Here is a 16,825-nt window from a genome sequence, read left to right on the forward strand (position 1 = left end):
GCTTTGTAGTACAGCTTGAGGTCTGGGATTGTGATGCCCCTTGCTTTGGTTTTCAAGATTGCTTTGGCTATTCAGAGTCTTTTTTGGTTCCATACAAATGTTAGGATTGTTTGTTCTAGCTCTGTGAAGAATGCTGGTGTTATTTTGATAGGGATTGCACTGAACTTGTAGATTGCTTTGGGGATTATCGACATTTTTAACAATATTTGTTCTTCCTATCCAGGAGGAGTCTTTTTCCATTTTTTTGTGTCTTCTTCAACTTCTTTCATAAGCTTCTATAGTTTTCAGTGTATAGATTTTTCACCTCTTTGGTTGGATTTATTCCTAGGTATTTTATGGTTTTTGATGCAATTGTAAATGGGATCGATTCCTTGATTTCTCTTTCTGTTGCTTCGTTGTTGGTGTGTAGGAATGCAACCGATTTCTGTGCGTTGATTTTAGATCCTGCCACTTTGCTGAATTCATGGTTCATTTCTAGCAGTTTTTTGGTGGAATCATTTGGGTTTTCCATGTAGAGTATCATGTCATCTGCGAAGAGTGAAAGTTTGACCTCCTCCTGGCCAATTTGGATGCCTTTTATTTCTTTGTGTTGTCTGATTGCAGAGGCTAAGACTTCTAACACTATGTTGAATAACAGTGGAGAGAGTGGACATCCCTGTTGTGTTCCTGACCTTAGGGGGAAAGCTCTCAGTTTTTCCCCATTGAGGATGATATTAGCGTTGGGTCGTTCATATATGGCTTTTATGATCTCGAGGTATGATCCTTCTATCCCTACTTTCTTGAGGGTTTTTATCAAGAAAGGATGCTATATTTTGTCAAATGCTTTCTCTGCATCTGTCGAGAGGATCATATGGTTCTTGTCCTTTCTTTTATTGATGGGATGAATCACATTAATTGTTTTGTGGATATTGAACCAGCCCTGCATCCCAGGTATAAATCCCACTTGGTCATGGTGAATATTTTTTTAATGTATTGCTGGAGCCAGTTGGCTAATATCTTGTTGAGGATTTTTGCATCCATGTTCGTCAGGGAAATTGGTCTATAGTTCTCCTTTTCAGTCAGGTCTCTGTCTGGTTTTGGAATCAAGGTAATGCTGGCTTCATAGAAAGAGTTTGGAAGTTTTCCTTCCATTTCTATTTTTTGGAACAGCTTCAAGAGAATAGGTGTTAACTCTTCCTTAAATGTTTGGTAGAATTCCCCTGGAAAGCCATCTGGCCCCGGACTCTTGGGTTTTTGGGAGGAGATTTTTGGTTACTAATTCGATTTCTTTACTGGTTGTGGGTCTGTTCAAATTTTCTATTTCTTCCTTTTTCAGTTTTGGTAGTGTATATGTTTCTAGGAATTTGTCCATTTCTTCCAGATTACCCATTTTATTGGCATATAGTTGCTCCTAATAGTCTCTTATTATTGTTTTTATTTCTGCTTGTTGGTTGTGATCTCTCCTCTTTCATTCTTGATTTTATTTATTTGGGTCCTTTCCTTTTTCTTCTGGATCAAAGTGGCTAGTGGTTTATCAATTTTGTTAAGTCTTTCAAAGAACAAGCTTCTGGTTTCATTGATCTGTTCTACTGTTTTTTGGTTTCGATAGCATTAATTTCTGCTCTAATCTTTATTATTTCCTGTCTTCTGCTGGTTTTGGGTTTTATTTGCTGTTCTTTTTCCAGCTCCTTAAGGCGTAAGGTTAGGTTGTGTATCTGAGATCTTTCTTCCTTCTTTAGGAAGGCTTGGATTGCTGTATGCTTTCCTTTTATGACTGCCTTTGCTGCGTCCCAGAGGTTTTGGGTTGTGGTGTTATAATTTTCATTGACTTCCATATACTTTTTAATTTTCTCTTTAACTGCTTGGTTAGCCCATTCATTCTTTAGTAGGATGTTCTTCAGTCTCCAAGTATTTGTTACCTTTCCAAATTTTTTTCTTGTGGTTGATTTCAACTTTCATAGCGTTATGGTCTGAAAATATGCACGGTATGATCTCAGTCTTTTTTGTACTTACTTAAGGCTGGTTTGTGTCCCAGTATATGGTCTATCCTGGAGAACGTTCCATGTGCACTGGAGAAGAATGTATATTCTGCTGCTTTAGGATGAAGTGTTCTGAATATATCTGTTAAGTCCATCTGGTCCAGTGTGTCATTCAAAGCCATTGTTTCCTTGTTGATTTTCTGATTAGATGATCTGTCCATTGCTGTAAGTGGGGTGTTGAAGTCCCCTACTATTACTGTATTACTATCGATGAGTTTATGTTTGTGATTAATTGACTTATATATTTTGGGGGGTTTCACATTTGGAGCATAAATGTTTACAATTGTTAGGTCTTTTTGATGTTTAGACCCCTTAATTATGATAATAATGCCCTTCTGCATCTCTTATTACAGTCTTTATTTTAAAGTCTAGATTGTCTGATATAAGTATGGCTACTCTGGCTTTCTTTTGTTGACAATTAGCATGATAGATGGTTCTCCACCCCCTTACTTTCAATCTGAAGGTGTCTTTGCGTCTAAAGTGGGTCTCTTGTAAGCAGCATATAGATGGATCTTGTTTTCTTATCCATTCTGTTATCCTATGTCTTTTGATTGGAGCATTGAGTCCATTGACGTTTAGAGTGAGTATTGAAAGATTAAAAAATTTTTTCTTTTAATGTTTATTTATTTTTGAGAGAGAGCGCGAGTGAGTCACGGAGGGGCAGAGAGAGAGGGGGACACAGAATCCGAAGCAGCTCCAGGCTCTGAGCTGTCAGCACAGAGCCAGACATGGGGCTCAAACCCACAAACTGGTAGACCATGACCTGAGCCAAAGTCGGACTGAAGTCTTCTAAATTCCTTTTTTTTAAATGTGGGATTTGAGGGGCGCCTGGGTGGCACAGTCGGTTAAGCGTCCGACTTCAGCCAGGTCACAATCTCGTGGTCCGTGAGTTCGAGCCCCGCGTCAGGCTGATGGCTCGGAGCCTGGAGCCTGTTTCCGATTCTGTGTCTCCCTCTCTCTCTGCCCCTCCCCCGTTCATGCTCTGTCTCTCTCTGTCCCAAAAATAAATAAAAAACGTTGAAAAAAATTAAAAAAAAAAAATGTGGGATTTGAGTTACTGTATAGTCTCATTTCAGCGTGAGGGACACCCTTCAGTGTCTCTTGTCTTCAACAATATTTCTCAGTTTTTTGTTTCTCTGAGAAATGTTTTAATTTCACCCTCATTTTCAAGAGTAGTTTTATTGGGTATGAAATTCTTGGTTGGTGCTCTGTTTCTTTCAGCACCTTGAATGTCCTCCCTCCGCCTTTCCTGGTGTCCAGGTATTTGATTACAAGTCAGGTGTTAATCTTATTGGGAATCTCTTGTACGTCACTGGTTTTAGTTTCTTACTGCTTTATAGTCAGTAGTCTGGGAGTGCCTGGGGCGCTCACTCGGTTGAGCGTCCAACTTCGTCTCAGGTTATGATCTTGCGGTTCGTGAGTTCAAGACCCACATCAGGCTCTGTTCTAACAGCTCGGAGCCTGGAGCTGCTTTGGATTCTCTGTCTCCCTCTCTCTCTCTGCCCCTCCCCCACTCATGCTCTGTCTTTCTCTCTCAAAAAATAAATAAATGTTACAAATTAAAGTCAGCAGTCTGACTGACTATAATATGTCTAAGTGTGGATCTCTGAGTATCCTGCTTGGAGTTTTTGGTTTGTTTTTTTAATTTGAGGTGTTTTGGGCCCAAATATTCTTTAGTATCTAATATTCTTTCTGCCACTTGTTGTCTCCCTTTGCCTTCTGGTGTTCTCATCGTGTATATTTCGGTTTGCCTGATAGCATCCCACAGGTCTCTGAAACTTTGTTCATTTTTCCTTATTCTTTTATCTTTATGTTCCTTAGACTGGGTAATGTCAGTTGACCTAACTCCAGGTTCACTGATTCTTCTGCCTTTCCAAACTGCTGTTGAACCCTTCTACTGAACAACCCTTTTCATTATTTTACGTTTCAACTTGAGATTTTATATTTTTGTTTTCATATAGTTTTTTAAATGTTTGTTTATTTTGAGAAAGAAGAAAGAGAGTGTGTGCACTCACACACGTGAGCAAGAGAGAGGCAGAGAGAGGGAGAGAGAACCGCAAGCAGGATCTGGCTGTCAGTACAGAGCCCGATGTGGGACCCAGTCTCACAAACCGTGAGATATATGACCTGAGCCAAAATCAGGAATCAGATGCGTAACTAAGCCACTCAGGCACCCCTCTATTTTCATATTTAAAATAGCTTATTTAAAGTGTTTGTCTAAAAATAATAATAAAGTGTTTGTCTAGTACATCCAACATCTGGTGTTTGTCAGGACAGTTTCTATTGCCTGCTTTCTACCCACTCCCCTGGATTGCCAATTGTTTCCTGGGTATTTGCATGTTTCACCTGTCTTTGTGTAGTAAACAACCCTCAGATTGTTGTAAGGCTTTAGTTAGCTTCTGAAGTTCTGAAAAATTTATTTTGACAATTAGGCAGTGTTGATACTGCTTTTCTGGTGTCGAGTTTTGGAGGTGTTTACTTGGCCATTTTGGAAGTACTTCCTCTAGGTAAATCCTTTTAAAGCGTCCTTCATGAACCTATCTGTAGGTGATAGACTCTGAGCTGATTCTTGATTAAAACCAAAGCACCTATCAACCTGTTGGTTAGTATTTATAGACTTTCTTAGATTCATCTTCAAAAAAATATTATTTTATTCTGTTTGTTTTAATGTAATTACTGGTCTGGCAAGAGATTCAGTTAAGAAGTGGTTAGTACTTGCTCTGTACCTACAACTGTTTCAGAGGATGTGAAAATGGGGTATACATGACATACTTTTGAAACCCTTGGGGATAGAACTGATAGTAATTGAGACAATAGGAATGGACACAAGGGAGATCCATTTACGTTAGAAAGTCAGAAGCATTTCCTAAAGGGAAGGGTCACTTGAACATGTCACAAAAGATAAATAGTAGAGGAGGGGGAAGACAGTCAAGGCCAAAGGTATGACATTAGCATCGTAGAAGAAAACAGGAAGCACAGACCTGCCCTTCTGCTTAGGAGAGTTTTGGTTTTTTTTGTTTTTACTGTAGAATGATGAAAAATAAAGATAAGTAAGTAGCTTGCTGATAGATTCTAGAAGTGGTCTGAAAGTGATAGATTCTAACAGGTCTGAAAACCTATTAGACATTTATTACGTATTAGTAAATGAAGTGTTAGGAAAAAAGTAAACACATTATTTTGGGCTATGTTTAAGTTATTTTGCACACAGGATTTGAAGTTGGTAAATTAATTTCTGCTGAATTATAAAGTTTTAGGTGTTGCATATTTGAAATTCTCCAATATTTTTAGGTGTCATTTGCCAATGCTCTACATCGGATTAGAATATGGATTGACCAATAACTCAAAGTTGGCTGAAAGATTCTTTGGCCAAGCGCTAAGCATTGCACCAGAAGACCCTTTTGTTATGCACGAGGTTGGCGTGGTTGCATTTCAGAATGGCGAGTAAGTCTTGAAAGGCCCAAAACCCTGTTTTCTTTCTGTAAATGAAATAAAACCAGTCCCTAGAGTTTAAGTGATTAGGGACTCTTCAATAGATTTTTGTTTTTAAATGTGTATTATTTGAAGAGAAGGAGGCAGACATTAGAAAAAAAAATAGAAAGTGTTATTGTGGAATTCTTTAAAAATACTGTACTGGGGTTTTGGTCCCCTGGGAGGTGGGCTCCTGCAGACTCCATTCCAAGACTGGACAGTTATTGCTGACTGTCCAGTAACCACACCCTGTAGGGTGCCTGGAGGCCTTGCAGAACCCTCAGTCAGTCATCTCCTTGTTGGTTAGGAGTTGGAGTCATACATTGAAGGGAGTTGCCCACAGCTGTGAAACAGAAATGAAGTTAATCCAAAAATTAAACTAATTAGAATGGCCCAGATTCCTGGTCATTTGAGGCATTAGTGTAACCTTGGATATTTGTAGAATAATTCAGTATCATGCTCTAAAGAGAAAAATGTCTGTAGTGCTTTGCACTAAATTATACATAAATTTAAAAACAACAAATTAGTACTACTGTGTTTTTTATGGCATGTGTGTGTATTCTAAGTATTGGATTATCTAGTGTTTACAAAAGCAAGTTTGGAGCTGTTGTAAAATGATGTAATATACAGCCTGTTGGTTTGTAGCCCAGGGCCCGCTCCTGGAGTACTTTCATACTTTCGTGCACGTTCCCAGCCAAGGTCAGAAGTGACATTCTGCCTTCCTGTTTCTGCTCTCAATACTGTAAATGAGTTTGTGGGTTTTTTTCAGTGCCACATTTTTCGCATTTTTGTGTTTTTTGTTGATGATTTCACTGTTTGAAATGATCCCCAAGCCTCGTGCTGATGTGCTGTTAGTGACCGTAAACACAAGAAGGCTGTGATGACCCTGTGTTAGATGAGCTGTGTTGCTGGCTGTGAGTTCAGTGTCAGTAAATCAGTTTGTATGTTAAATAAGGTATCGATCAACAGAAACACATATAAAACGGGTTATATGTTGAATGGTTGACCAGAGGTTTATAGGAACCTGAGCCTGTACTTTTGCCAGGAGCAAAGTACACATTCACTGCTAAGGCAGTGTTCACATTGACTTTATAGAATGTAATTACCAGGAATAATGATAATTAACCATATCCTAAAATCTTGAACTCCTATAATGTTAATGCCATAAAATTCATTAATTTCACCTTTAAAGTTGAATTTTAATAAACTATTTACAGAAGGTTATCTCGTTTTTTCTTAAAATGTTTATATTTGCTAATTTTGAATAACCTGCAGCCTTTTCCCCTCTATTTTAGATGGAAAACAGCTGAAAAGTGGTTTCTTGATGCATTGGAAAAAATTAAAGCAATTGGGAATGAGGTATCTTATGTAACATCTGTAACTCTTGTGTGTGTTTGCTGTTGAATGAGAACAATAATATGGACAAAGTCTTGCCTGGGAGATAAAGGGCTAATATTTATCATGGCAAATGTCTTGTTAATGTTTGAATTTCAGGCATTTATTTTGCTGCATGGTGTAAAATGAGTTTGTTTCTAACTGAGAAGGTAGATGTCAACTGTTTGCTTCCTAGGAGGCTTTGATATGTGGGAGTAATCAGAATATATTTGATGATTTTTTGATATGGGGAATATGTGACAGTTAGTGGATACTAGTGGGCACTGTAGCATCTAACATAAGATGTCCTCTAGAACTGAAGAGGCTCCTCTTGAATTAATGGGTAAGTATACAGCACCCACCTCTGTAGGAATAAGGCCAGGTATCATTTTATTCAGACCTATCATGGCTCTTCCTGACCTTGTAGTTACTACATATTTAGACCTCTCAAGGTTTGAGAGATTTTGCTAGGTTCTACCATATGAAAGACGTGTGCTCATGAATTAACCTTCTGCTAGCTTGGATGTGTATATGTGGGTATTTTTTAAAAATAATATTAATTTTAGATACTGTCAACTTCTGTAGGTAAGGGATTTGCATATTGCTACTTTTCTAGTTCTTGATTCTTTTTATTCACATCTATTTTGTGCCATTCTGATTGTCACTTCCCATTTTTACTCTGTTCCTATTTGGGCTGCCTTGCTTATAACCCACATCTTCCTTGGTGCTGGTTCCCTTCACTGACACAGACACAGCTCCCTTGGGGTCCCTGCCAAGTCTCTTATTTGTCATACATATGAACTTAAAAACACTGTATTTCTGTGTGTTGGCACATCTTTTATATAAAACAGGTTCTTTTTTTTTTTTTAATGTTTATTTATTTTTGAGAGACAGAGCGAGCTGGGGAGGGGCAAAGAGAGGGAGACAGGATCCAAAGCAGGCTCTGCGCTGACAGCAGAGAACCTGGTGTGTGGCTCGAACCTACAAACCATGACCTGAGCCGAAGTTGGATGCCTAACCAACTGAGCCACCCAGGCACCCCTATAAAACAGGGTCTTGAACAGCTCAGTTTGGGTGGTCTGGATAATAAATGTGTTTTTGTTATATGGGATGGCCACATACCACCTTGCTAGTTTTCATAGTAGGATACCTTAGGGCCTTGCTGCTCTAATGGGACCAGCTGCATCAGCATCACCTGGAAGCTCACTAGAAGTGTAGGGTCCCAGGTCTACTGTGTCACGTCTGCAGTTCTAGCAAGATCCAAGATTCTCATGCTCAGAGAAGTTTAGGATGCACTGTCACAAACTACACTTAGAGTTGAAACTATATTCGTTGATGATCGGAGAGCACTGTGGAGCCTTGCAGAAATTTACAGTAATGGCTTTAAGTACAAATGCCCAGTGCTACTGAAAGTTATGTGAAAAGGGGGAAATACTGTTTGCCTTCAGTTGTAAACTACAGCAAATGTCCAAACAGCCAAAGGGAAGCAATGTGCCTAAGAACCATGAAGGGTTTGTTTCCATTCTCATAGGCCACACCTCCTGGAGCCAGGCTCATGGGAGCTGGAGACTATGGCTCAGATCTGTTGCCTGGTTAGCTCAGACTGACTGATGTGTGTTGACTGTGTCCTAAGCTCTGAGCTAGGTGTTGGGAGGAAGTAGGAAACTGACGTGATAGCTCCTGGCCTTAGACCTGTTGGGGATTGCAGATAAGTAAATTGGCAGTAATGATACAGTGCACAAAAAAGGCCATGATTGAGGAAATAAAGAAACTCACGCAAGGGAGCAGTTAACCGGAATTTGAGGATGGGCCAAAAAAACCTCGTGGATACAGTTGTGACATTTCAGTCCTAAAACATGAGCAGATATGTTTTGCCAAGCAGAAGTGAGGAAAAGAGTGTATTAGGTATAGAGAATGGTATGTGCCAAGTTGGAGCTAATCGAGAATGTCAAGAAATGGGTCAGGAGGGCTGAGTGTGGATCGTCAAGGGCCTTGTACCTTATCTTGAGGTGGTTGGGCCCAGACAAGACTTGTTACATGGAGGTTGGCGTTATGCTGGGGCAGCTGATGAATAAGCCTTCGGTAGTTGCCAGGGGTTAGGGTTGACATGGGTGCGGGGCATGAGAGGCAGGCACTTAGAAGGGCGTGAGGTTGGGGAGCTGGGAGGGCAGGAGAGAGGGTAAGAGATGAACGGGTGGCATGCTGGATTTGCAGTGCTTATGAGGTTTCCAAGTGGGAATGTTTAGTAGGCAGATGGAAAGCTCTGGGCTCAAGATACAGAATTTGGATGTCAGCACAGATGGGCTCATTAACAGTGTTGTGCTAATAAAATAACAGCATCCTCAGGAAGTCTCTTCTAATAGGAAAGAAAGATGGAGAATCCACAAATACTCTGCTTTGTGCTGTGCAGTCACCGCCAGAGAGGGCGGCCTGCTTCACTGTGTGCAGTGGTGTGGTTGAATGGGCGTGACTAGAAAGTGGCACATGAGTCATGGGTTTGGTGTTGCTGTGTTTCAGGTGACGGTTGACAAATGGGAGCCTTTGTTGAACAACTTGGGGCATGTCTGCAGGAAGCTTAAGTAAGTGAACTAGGACCATTGCAGAAACATTCTTTGCGATTAAACGTTTACTTAATTTTGCGTAGCCTTTCTCCATGTTTTGTTTTGTTTTTTAAGGTTTTTATTTTTAAGTAATCTCCACCTAACATGGGGCATGAACTCATAACCCCTAGATTAGGAGTTGTATGCTCTACCAACTGAGCCAGCCAGGCACCCTTCTTTTCCCATATTTTTATTTTGAGGTCCTCCAGCTTTGTACTTTGCTTCTCAGACACAGCAAGCATCAAAATAATTATCTCTAGTGAGTTTTATTATCTCTTTTTTTATTATCCCTGGTAGTATAATTTTATTTTAGAAATATAGAGAATTACAATTCTCTAATAAATTTCATTTTCTTAGATAAAAAAATGGGTATTCAAAATTAATTTGGAAGAATTAGGACAGTAGGGTTTATTTAAAACCATATCCATATTCTAACTTACTGTTTTTCTCTAGTTTCCAGTTTTATGATGTGATAAACAGCATTGCAAAAGTAGATTCTTTGGCTCAATATGTTTGGGAAACTCTAGGTTACTCAAAATTTAATAGGTTTTTCTATTTCAGGATATGTTGGTGTCTTGAGTTTTCATTATGAGCTGCAGCATTTCCCAAACCTTATTGAACCTTCTTCTCATGAAAGATTTTACAGGGCAGGAATTCCAGAGAACTTAGGAAAATACTGTTCAAGTGACTTCTTTGGACCTTAAAGCAAAAACCTTTGGTTGCTTTTAACCACCCCCAGTGTGGGAGGTTTGTCTGGCCCCAAAAGAGACCTTGCAGTGTGGTGGGGCACAGGGCCCAGGGCCAGAGGTTATGTTCTGGCTCATGTCTCCCACCTGTGTCCCTGTGGGAGCACCTTCAGCTGGCTGGGTGAGAAGGGCAGGAAGATCCATTTAGGAAGGTGTCAAGGTACACGAAGGTGGTATAACCATTCTGGATGGTTACTGTGATGTACCAGATTGTTTTTGATGTTGGCACATAGATGAATACTCATCTTAGATCTAGAAAGTCAGTACTTTCACTGTACCCACTAATTGTTTTCCCTTTCTTCCCGTTCTTTCTGCTCTCAACTCCCTGTCTTTTCTTCTCTCACAGAAAGTATGCCGAGGCCTTGGATTATCACCGTCAGGCACTGGTGTTAATTCCTCAGAACGCGTCTACCTATTCTGCCATAGGGTATATCCATAGTCTGATGGGCAACTTTGAAAATGCTGTTGACTATTTCCACACAGTATGTCTAGTTAACATTTACCACTTTTTTTTTTTTGAGAAGATCTTTTCTAGCCAACATTGTATTTACCATTTTAAAATTCTTCAGACGACTTTGTGGTTTCTTCTTTCCTTTCCAGAGAAAAGCATGTGTGTGTGATACTCATCAAATTAGAGACAAATGTGAGACTTAGGTCCTAAGTGTGCAGTCAGACATACATGTGTGCATGAGGTTTGTGGGCCTCATCTGAGCTGGGCATCACGTCTGGGCAGGAGAAAAGAAATTCTGGTCTCTCTGTTTAGGACGTATAGTTAAAGTCCTAAAGTCCTTGGATCACTTTTTTTTTTTTAAATTTTTTTTTTTTAACGTTTTATTTATTTTTGAGACAGGGAGAGACAGAGCATGAACAGGGGAGGGTCAGAGAGAGGGAGACACAGAATCTGAAACAGGTTCCAGGCTCTGAGCTGTCAGCACAGAGCCCGGCGTGGGGATCGAACTCACAGACCGAGAGATCATGACCTGAGCCGAAGTCGGCTGCTTAACCGACTGAGCCACCCAGGCGCCCCACCTTGGATCACTTTAGTTGGTGAACAAAACATCTGTGTCATCACAAGGAAAGACTCTCACGTCATACTTCACTAGACCTAAGACACCATCAGTAAGCAGGTTGGGTGCCCCGCCCCCCAACACACAGACAAACCTTTAAACTTTACACAATTCTTTCCAATCTCTCAGTTTTTTGGTACTTAGAAAAAGCACTCTTTTGGGGCACTCTTTTTGGACATATTAGGACATAGGTTTTTTTTCAGAGATGACTCTAGTATCTACATAGAAAATATAAGTGAAATAAATACTTAAGATGCTCTATTCTTTACATTCAGAGTTTGGTTCTTTTAAATCACTTTCGTACCAGGCGGTCAGTGTCCCTGTTTTCCTGGGGCTGGCACGTATACCCTGCTCTTGAAGGTTTTTCCCAAAGGCGTTGACTATGCAAATCTTACGCTGCCAGAAGGTGTCAACGCAAGGATTTTAGGCAACAGTCTCAGTTCCTGTATTTTTGAGTGTTCACGTGGTTTCAAATCTAGTCTGTACATCACCATGGCTACCCACGCAAAACACCCTCATCACAGCTGTGGCCAGCTGACAGCAGTAGTAAGAAACCACCAGTAGTTTAAAGCGTCCCAAGTTCAGAAATGTTAGAATAAAAAAAAAAAAAAAAAATGGGTGTTAGAATTGATGAAATAATGGTATTTGGAGAGAAAGATAAAATCTGAGAAAATGCATAGGGTTGGTTAGAGATTTTCAGATGAGATCAGGTCCTGAAGATGCCATTATGATAACTAGGATACTGAGCTAGGCAGAAGTGTGGACTGGCAGCTTTTCTGGCTTGTGTGATATTTTGAATGCGTGTATTTGAAGATTCTATAATTTACCTCTCTTCTGTGATGTAATTAATGCAGAAGACTTAGAAGGCTCTATGTGGAGACAAAGTTTTGAAAATCTTTTTAGAGGACTGGGATTTCAAACATAAACAGTGGTGTGATAACCCTACATGTGCCCATCGCCCAACTGCAACAGACATCAACTCATGGCCACTCTTGTAGCCCCCCCCCCCCCACCCCCTCTGATTCCCTGTAGTGTTTTGAATGGAGTCCTGCAGGAATATTTTTAAATGAAAGAGAAGGAAATACATTTTCTTGTAATAACCATGCTGAATCTTTTCTGCAGGCCCTTGGTCTTAGGCGGGATGATACATTTTCTGTTACAATGCTTGGTCATTGCATTGAGATGTACATTGGTGATTCTGAAGCTTACATTGGTAAGATTATAATTAATTACTCTGACATTGCATCCCATTCTTTAGATTGTTGTATATCTCTGTTTAGGTTTCTCAAATCTCATGTAAGGTTTTAAGTTTAACTTTCTAACCATTTAACTATATTATTAAGAAACTCCATTTATTTGTTGGAAAATTCTGTGGGAATTAATGGCTCATTAAGTGTTTGCTCAGTTTATAACTGAGTACTTGGTATATGCAAAATACTATTATGGAGTATGTGTAAAGTGCTGTGATATACAAGAATCAATCTAATTAATTGCAAGGCACCTGGCTGGCTCGGTTAGTAGAGTGTGTGACTCTTGATTGCGGGGTTGTGAGTTCAAGCCCCACGTTGGGTGTAGAAATTACTTAAAAATAAAATCTTAAAAAGAAAAATTGTTAAAACAATCTAAATTGCGTAATGGGAAAAAACCCTAGAGACTTTTTAATTTCCAATAGTTTCTAATTTCTAATAAGTAAATGAAAACACTCTGGCCTTAATACTTTATAATGAGGTTTGTAGCATATTAATAACATTAATTTTTGCATTTCAGTGGACTGTTAAGTTGGCTTACGTTCACACATTACAGTGCTGTGTAATTTTTTAAGTATTTTTTTTGGTAATGATAAGCAAGTGTTAAGATAAATCTGGGTAGAATTGCTGTCCTTGGGCCTTCATTTAGTGACAAACATTGTAAGGTAAAGAGGGTGTAATGAAGTTAAACTCGAGGTCTGGACTTTGGGGTAGGCAAAGACTTCTTTCACAGGACACAAAACCATGAGAGGAAAGCAGTGTTCAAGTAGGCTTCAGTAAAATTAAGAACTTTGTTCATCACAACACTGTTAACAGAGTGAAAAGGCATGTCATAGACTGAGAGAACTTACAATTTATAGACTGGTCAGAGCTTGTGTCTAGAATACAAAAAATCCTATAAATTGGTGAGAAAAAGTTCAGTCAAAGATGGGTCCAGAATGGGCAAAATACCTGAACAGGAGCCTCACCAAAGAGGCTGTCTGCCAAAGCAAATGAATGTCCGTACTGTCCTTGCATATTATGGAAATGAAATTAAAACCATAACAAGATGTCACTGCACACCTGCAAAATGGCTACAAGTGAAAACACCGCTAGTGCCTAGTGTTGGTAATGACGTATACACCTGGTATGCTTGTATATTATTGGTGGTTGGTGCTCATAGCAGGTAGAACCACTTTGGAAAACTGTTCAACGTATCTGCTAAAGTTAAACAGACCTGTTAAAGCAGTTATCTGTTGCTGCCTAATAAGCTACACCAACCGACAAGGATGTATTACCTGTCTCAGCTCTGTAGGTTGATTGGTGGCTCATTTACTGGTCTCGTCGCTAATGCAGCTGTGGTCAGCAGTCACTTGATGGGCTGACGGGCTAAGATGGCCTTATGCACAGATGGGGACCTCAGCCAACCCAGCTGGGCCTCTCATGGGTCTTTCAGACTTCTCCATAGCATGGAGGTCTCAGGGTTCTAACAACAAGAACTAATGCCCCAGACCTCTTGAAAGCTGGAAGTTTCCTAGAATCACTTCCGTCCCATTCTGTTCAGCACAAGTCATGTGATCGAGTGCATTGTCATCAGGGGTGGGGTGTGATTCACTGGGGTGTTAGGGTGCTGACCTACCATGCTGCTCTTAAGCCATAGCAGTTCTCCTCCCAGGTGTGTGCCCAGTGGACCGACGTCTCCGTAAGCCAGTGCTTACATGCAGAGTTGTTCCCAGCAGCTGTTTGTAACCACACCTAACTAGAAATAACTGGATGTTCATGAGTAGGAGAACGGGGAAGTGAATTGTGGCAAGCATAAGCGGTAGAGTACTACACAGTTAAAGGGACCAACGATGAAGTCACACTGTAACCTAGGTGAATCTCCCAGATTTTGACAAAAAGAATATATACTGATAAATTCCATTTATGTGAAGAGTAGTTAATCATAAGCAAAATTGATCAGTGGTGATAGAAAGATTAGAGCGGTGATTCCTTCTGGTTTGGGAAGGGGAGGTGTTCACTGGAAAGGGCGTGAGGTGGTTTTCTGGGAACTGGAGGTGTTCTCTTTGTGGTCTGGTGGTGGTCATGTGGGTATATGTGTATGTGAGAACTTGCCCAGCTCTGCACACTTTTTACGGTGTGTATGTTGTGGCTCATTTTTTTAAAGCTAAAACAGAAAGCTTGAGCTCTGGCACCCTAAAGACCCTGAGTTGGTATCTCAACTCTGCCACCAAGCCCTGTGGCTTTGGGTAAGTCTGAGCCTCAGTTTCCTCTTTTGTTTGAGGAGGGTCTTACAACAGGCTTAAATGCAAAATTCTTATAAAGCTAAGGAAGGTCTGGAGGTAGGGTACTGAGTGAGACAGACATTTTGCCTGTCCTCACAAAGATAATGGTCTTAACAGAGATTTCCAAGTGTATTAGTCATTACTTACTATTTATATACATTTTTTATTCAGGTATAATTGTCATGTAACATTAGTTTCAGGTGTATACCGTAATTCAGAATTTGTACATATTGTGAAATGATCACCACGGTAAGTCTAGTTAACATTCATCACCATACATAGTTAGAAATTATTTTTCTTTTAGTGAGAACTTTTAAAATCTTCTGTCTTAGCACCTTTCAAATGTGCAATACAGTATTTAATCACCGTGCTGTACTGTTTTTCTTTTTAGAAGGCTTGTCATTATCTGTCAAAACACCTGTTGCTGAAAGCTATTAGTTTGAACTGTGTAAAATTATTTTGTGTCAGAAATGATTGAACCTAATACATCTGTTGGAAATCTCTTCTCCATCATCCATAAGATTTTGATGTGTGGAAAGTGTATTTCCCCTCACTGTGTTTCTGTGTGCATAAGGGTGCAACTGCACCGATGCCAGAATGCCAGTGGGCTGTTCTTGTTTGTAACCTGCAAGGGCAAGTGCCTGCTGTGGCTCCCTTGTGTGTGGGGGCTTTAGGGATGGTGCCGCTGCCACATGGGGCTTGAAGTACATGTGCTTGTCAGTCTCCCAGCAGCCGCCCTTGATAATCGAGAAAAAGAAGAGGAGGAGAGTGATTGGAATTTCTCCTTCTGAGCTGTACTTGTGCTCGTAAAAGTACCATTGGACTTAGGGGTGCCTGGGTGGCTCAGTCCGTTGAGCATCCGATGGCTTCCACTCAGGTCATGGTCTTGCAGTTTGTGGGTTCCAGCCCCTCATTGGGCTCTGTGCTGACAGCTCAGAGCCTGGAACCTGCTTTGGGTTCTGTCTCCTTGTGTGTGCCCCTCCCCTGCTTGTGTTCGTTCTCTCTCTCTCTCTCTCTCTCTCTCTCTCTCTCAAAAATAAAAATAAACATTAAGAAATAAAAAAAGTACCATTGGACCTAAACGTTGGAGGTGGTGCTACATACATGGTGATGGAAATGATAGATAATGACGGGGTTTCTTATTTTATTCTCCTTGTGGTATTCCCTTTTAGGAGCAGACATTAAAGACAAATTAAAATGTTATGACTTTGATGTGCATACAATGAAGACACTAAAAAACATTATTTCACCTCCGTGGGATTTCAGGGAATTTGAAGTAGAAAAACAAACTGCAGAAGAAACGGGGCTTGCACCACTGGAAACCTCAAGGAAAACTCCAGATCCCAGACCTTCCTTGGAAGAAACCTTTGAAATTGAAATGAACGAAAGTGACATGATGTTAGAGACATCTATGTCAGACCACAGTAGTTGATTGCAGACAGATCTCCGTTCCATTTCGCCTTGGGGGAGGTTGGGGTTTCCTCACACCCTTGTCCTGTCTTCAGAATTTCCCATTTCTTAACACGAATCCAGACTGCACCTCTACATTTAGGAATGGGGGCCTGCCAAAAGAGACTGGACTGCACACCTTTGCAACAGGTGTTTTCTGACCCTACAAAACAATTATAGGTAGAGGAATAAAGAGGTAAATTGTGTATTATGTCTGTTTTTCCTTTTTCAATAAACTTTCATTTTCAGAATAATTTTAGTCTTATGAAAAAGCTTCAGAGACTGCACAGAGAGCTCCCATAGGACCCCTAGACAGTTTCTCCCTGTTCTCATCTTACGTGACTTTGAAACCTTTGTCATGACAAAGAGGCGCACATTGGTACGCTACAAGTAATGGAACTCTGAGCTGTATTGGGATTTCACCATTTTCCCATTAATGTCCTCTTCCTGCCCTGCATCTTATCCAGGGGCCACACTGCACTTAGCTGTCACATCTCCTTGGGCTCCCCTTGGCTGTGACCATGTGTCAGACTTCTGTGACATTTGAGGAAGACTGGTCAGATGTCTTGTAGAATGTCCCTCAGTTGGAGTT

At 40.4% G+C, this 16,825-nt stretch overlaps 1 protein-coding gene across 4 annotated transcripts in view; it reads left to right on the forward strand.

The window, feature by feature from the left end:
- The window catches only part of CDC16 (cell division cycle 16), a 43,863-nt gene that overhangs the window by 17,379 nt on the left and 9,659 nt on the right, over nucleotides 1-16,825 (forward strand). For 2 of the 4 annotated variants that reach the window (XM_027065296.2, XM_027065298.2), the window contains 6 exons: nucleotides 5,307-5,459; nucleotides 6,782-6,845; nucleotides 9,378-9,439; nucleotides 10,553-10,688; nucleotides 12,396-12,486; nucleotides 15,957-16,439. In XM_027065296.2, the coding sequence (XP_026921097.1) occupies nucleotides 5,307-5,459; nucleotides 6,782-6,845; nucleotides 9,378-9,439; nucleotides 10,553-10,688; nucleotides 12,396-12,486; nucleotides 15,957-16,216 (766 nt within the window). In that variant the 3' untranslated portion in view covers nucleotides 16,217-16,439. Of the gene's footprint in view, nucleotides 1-5,306; nucleotides 5,460-6,781; nucleotides 6,846-9,377; nucleotides 9,440-10,552; nucleotides 10,689-12,395; nucleotides 12,487-14,666; nucleotides 14,749-15,956; nucleotides 16,440-16,825 lie in introns of those variants that run through there. The other 2 variants (XM_053218339.1, XM_053218350.1) reach the window with 2 other exon arrangements.

The sequence above is a fragment of the Acinonyx jubatus genome, chromosome A1 (genome assembly GCF_027475565.1).
Source record: "Acinonyx jubatus isolate Ajub_Pintada_27869175 chromosome A1, VMU_Ajub_asm_v1.0, whole genome shotgun sequence".
NCBI classification, from domain to species: domain Eukaryota; kingdom Metazoa; phylum Chordata; class Mammalia; order Carnivora; family Felidae; genus Acinonyx; species Acinonyx jubatus.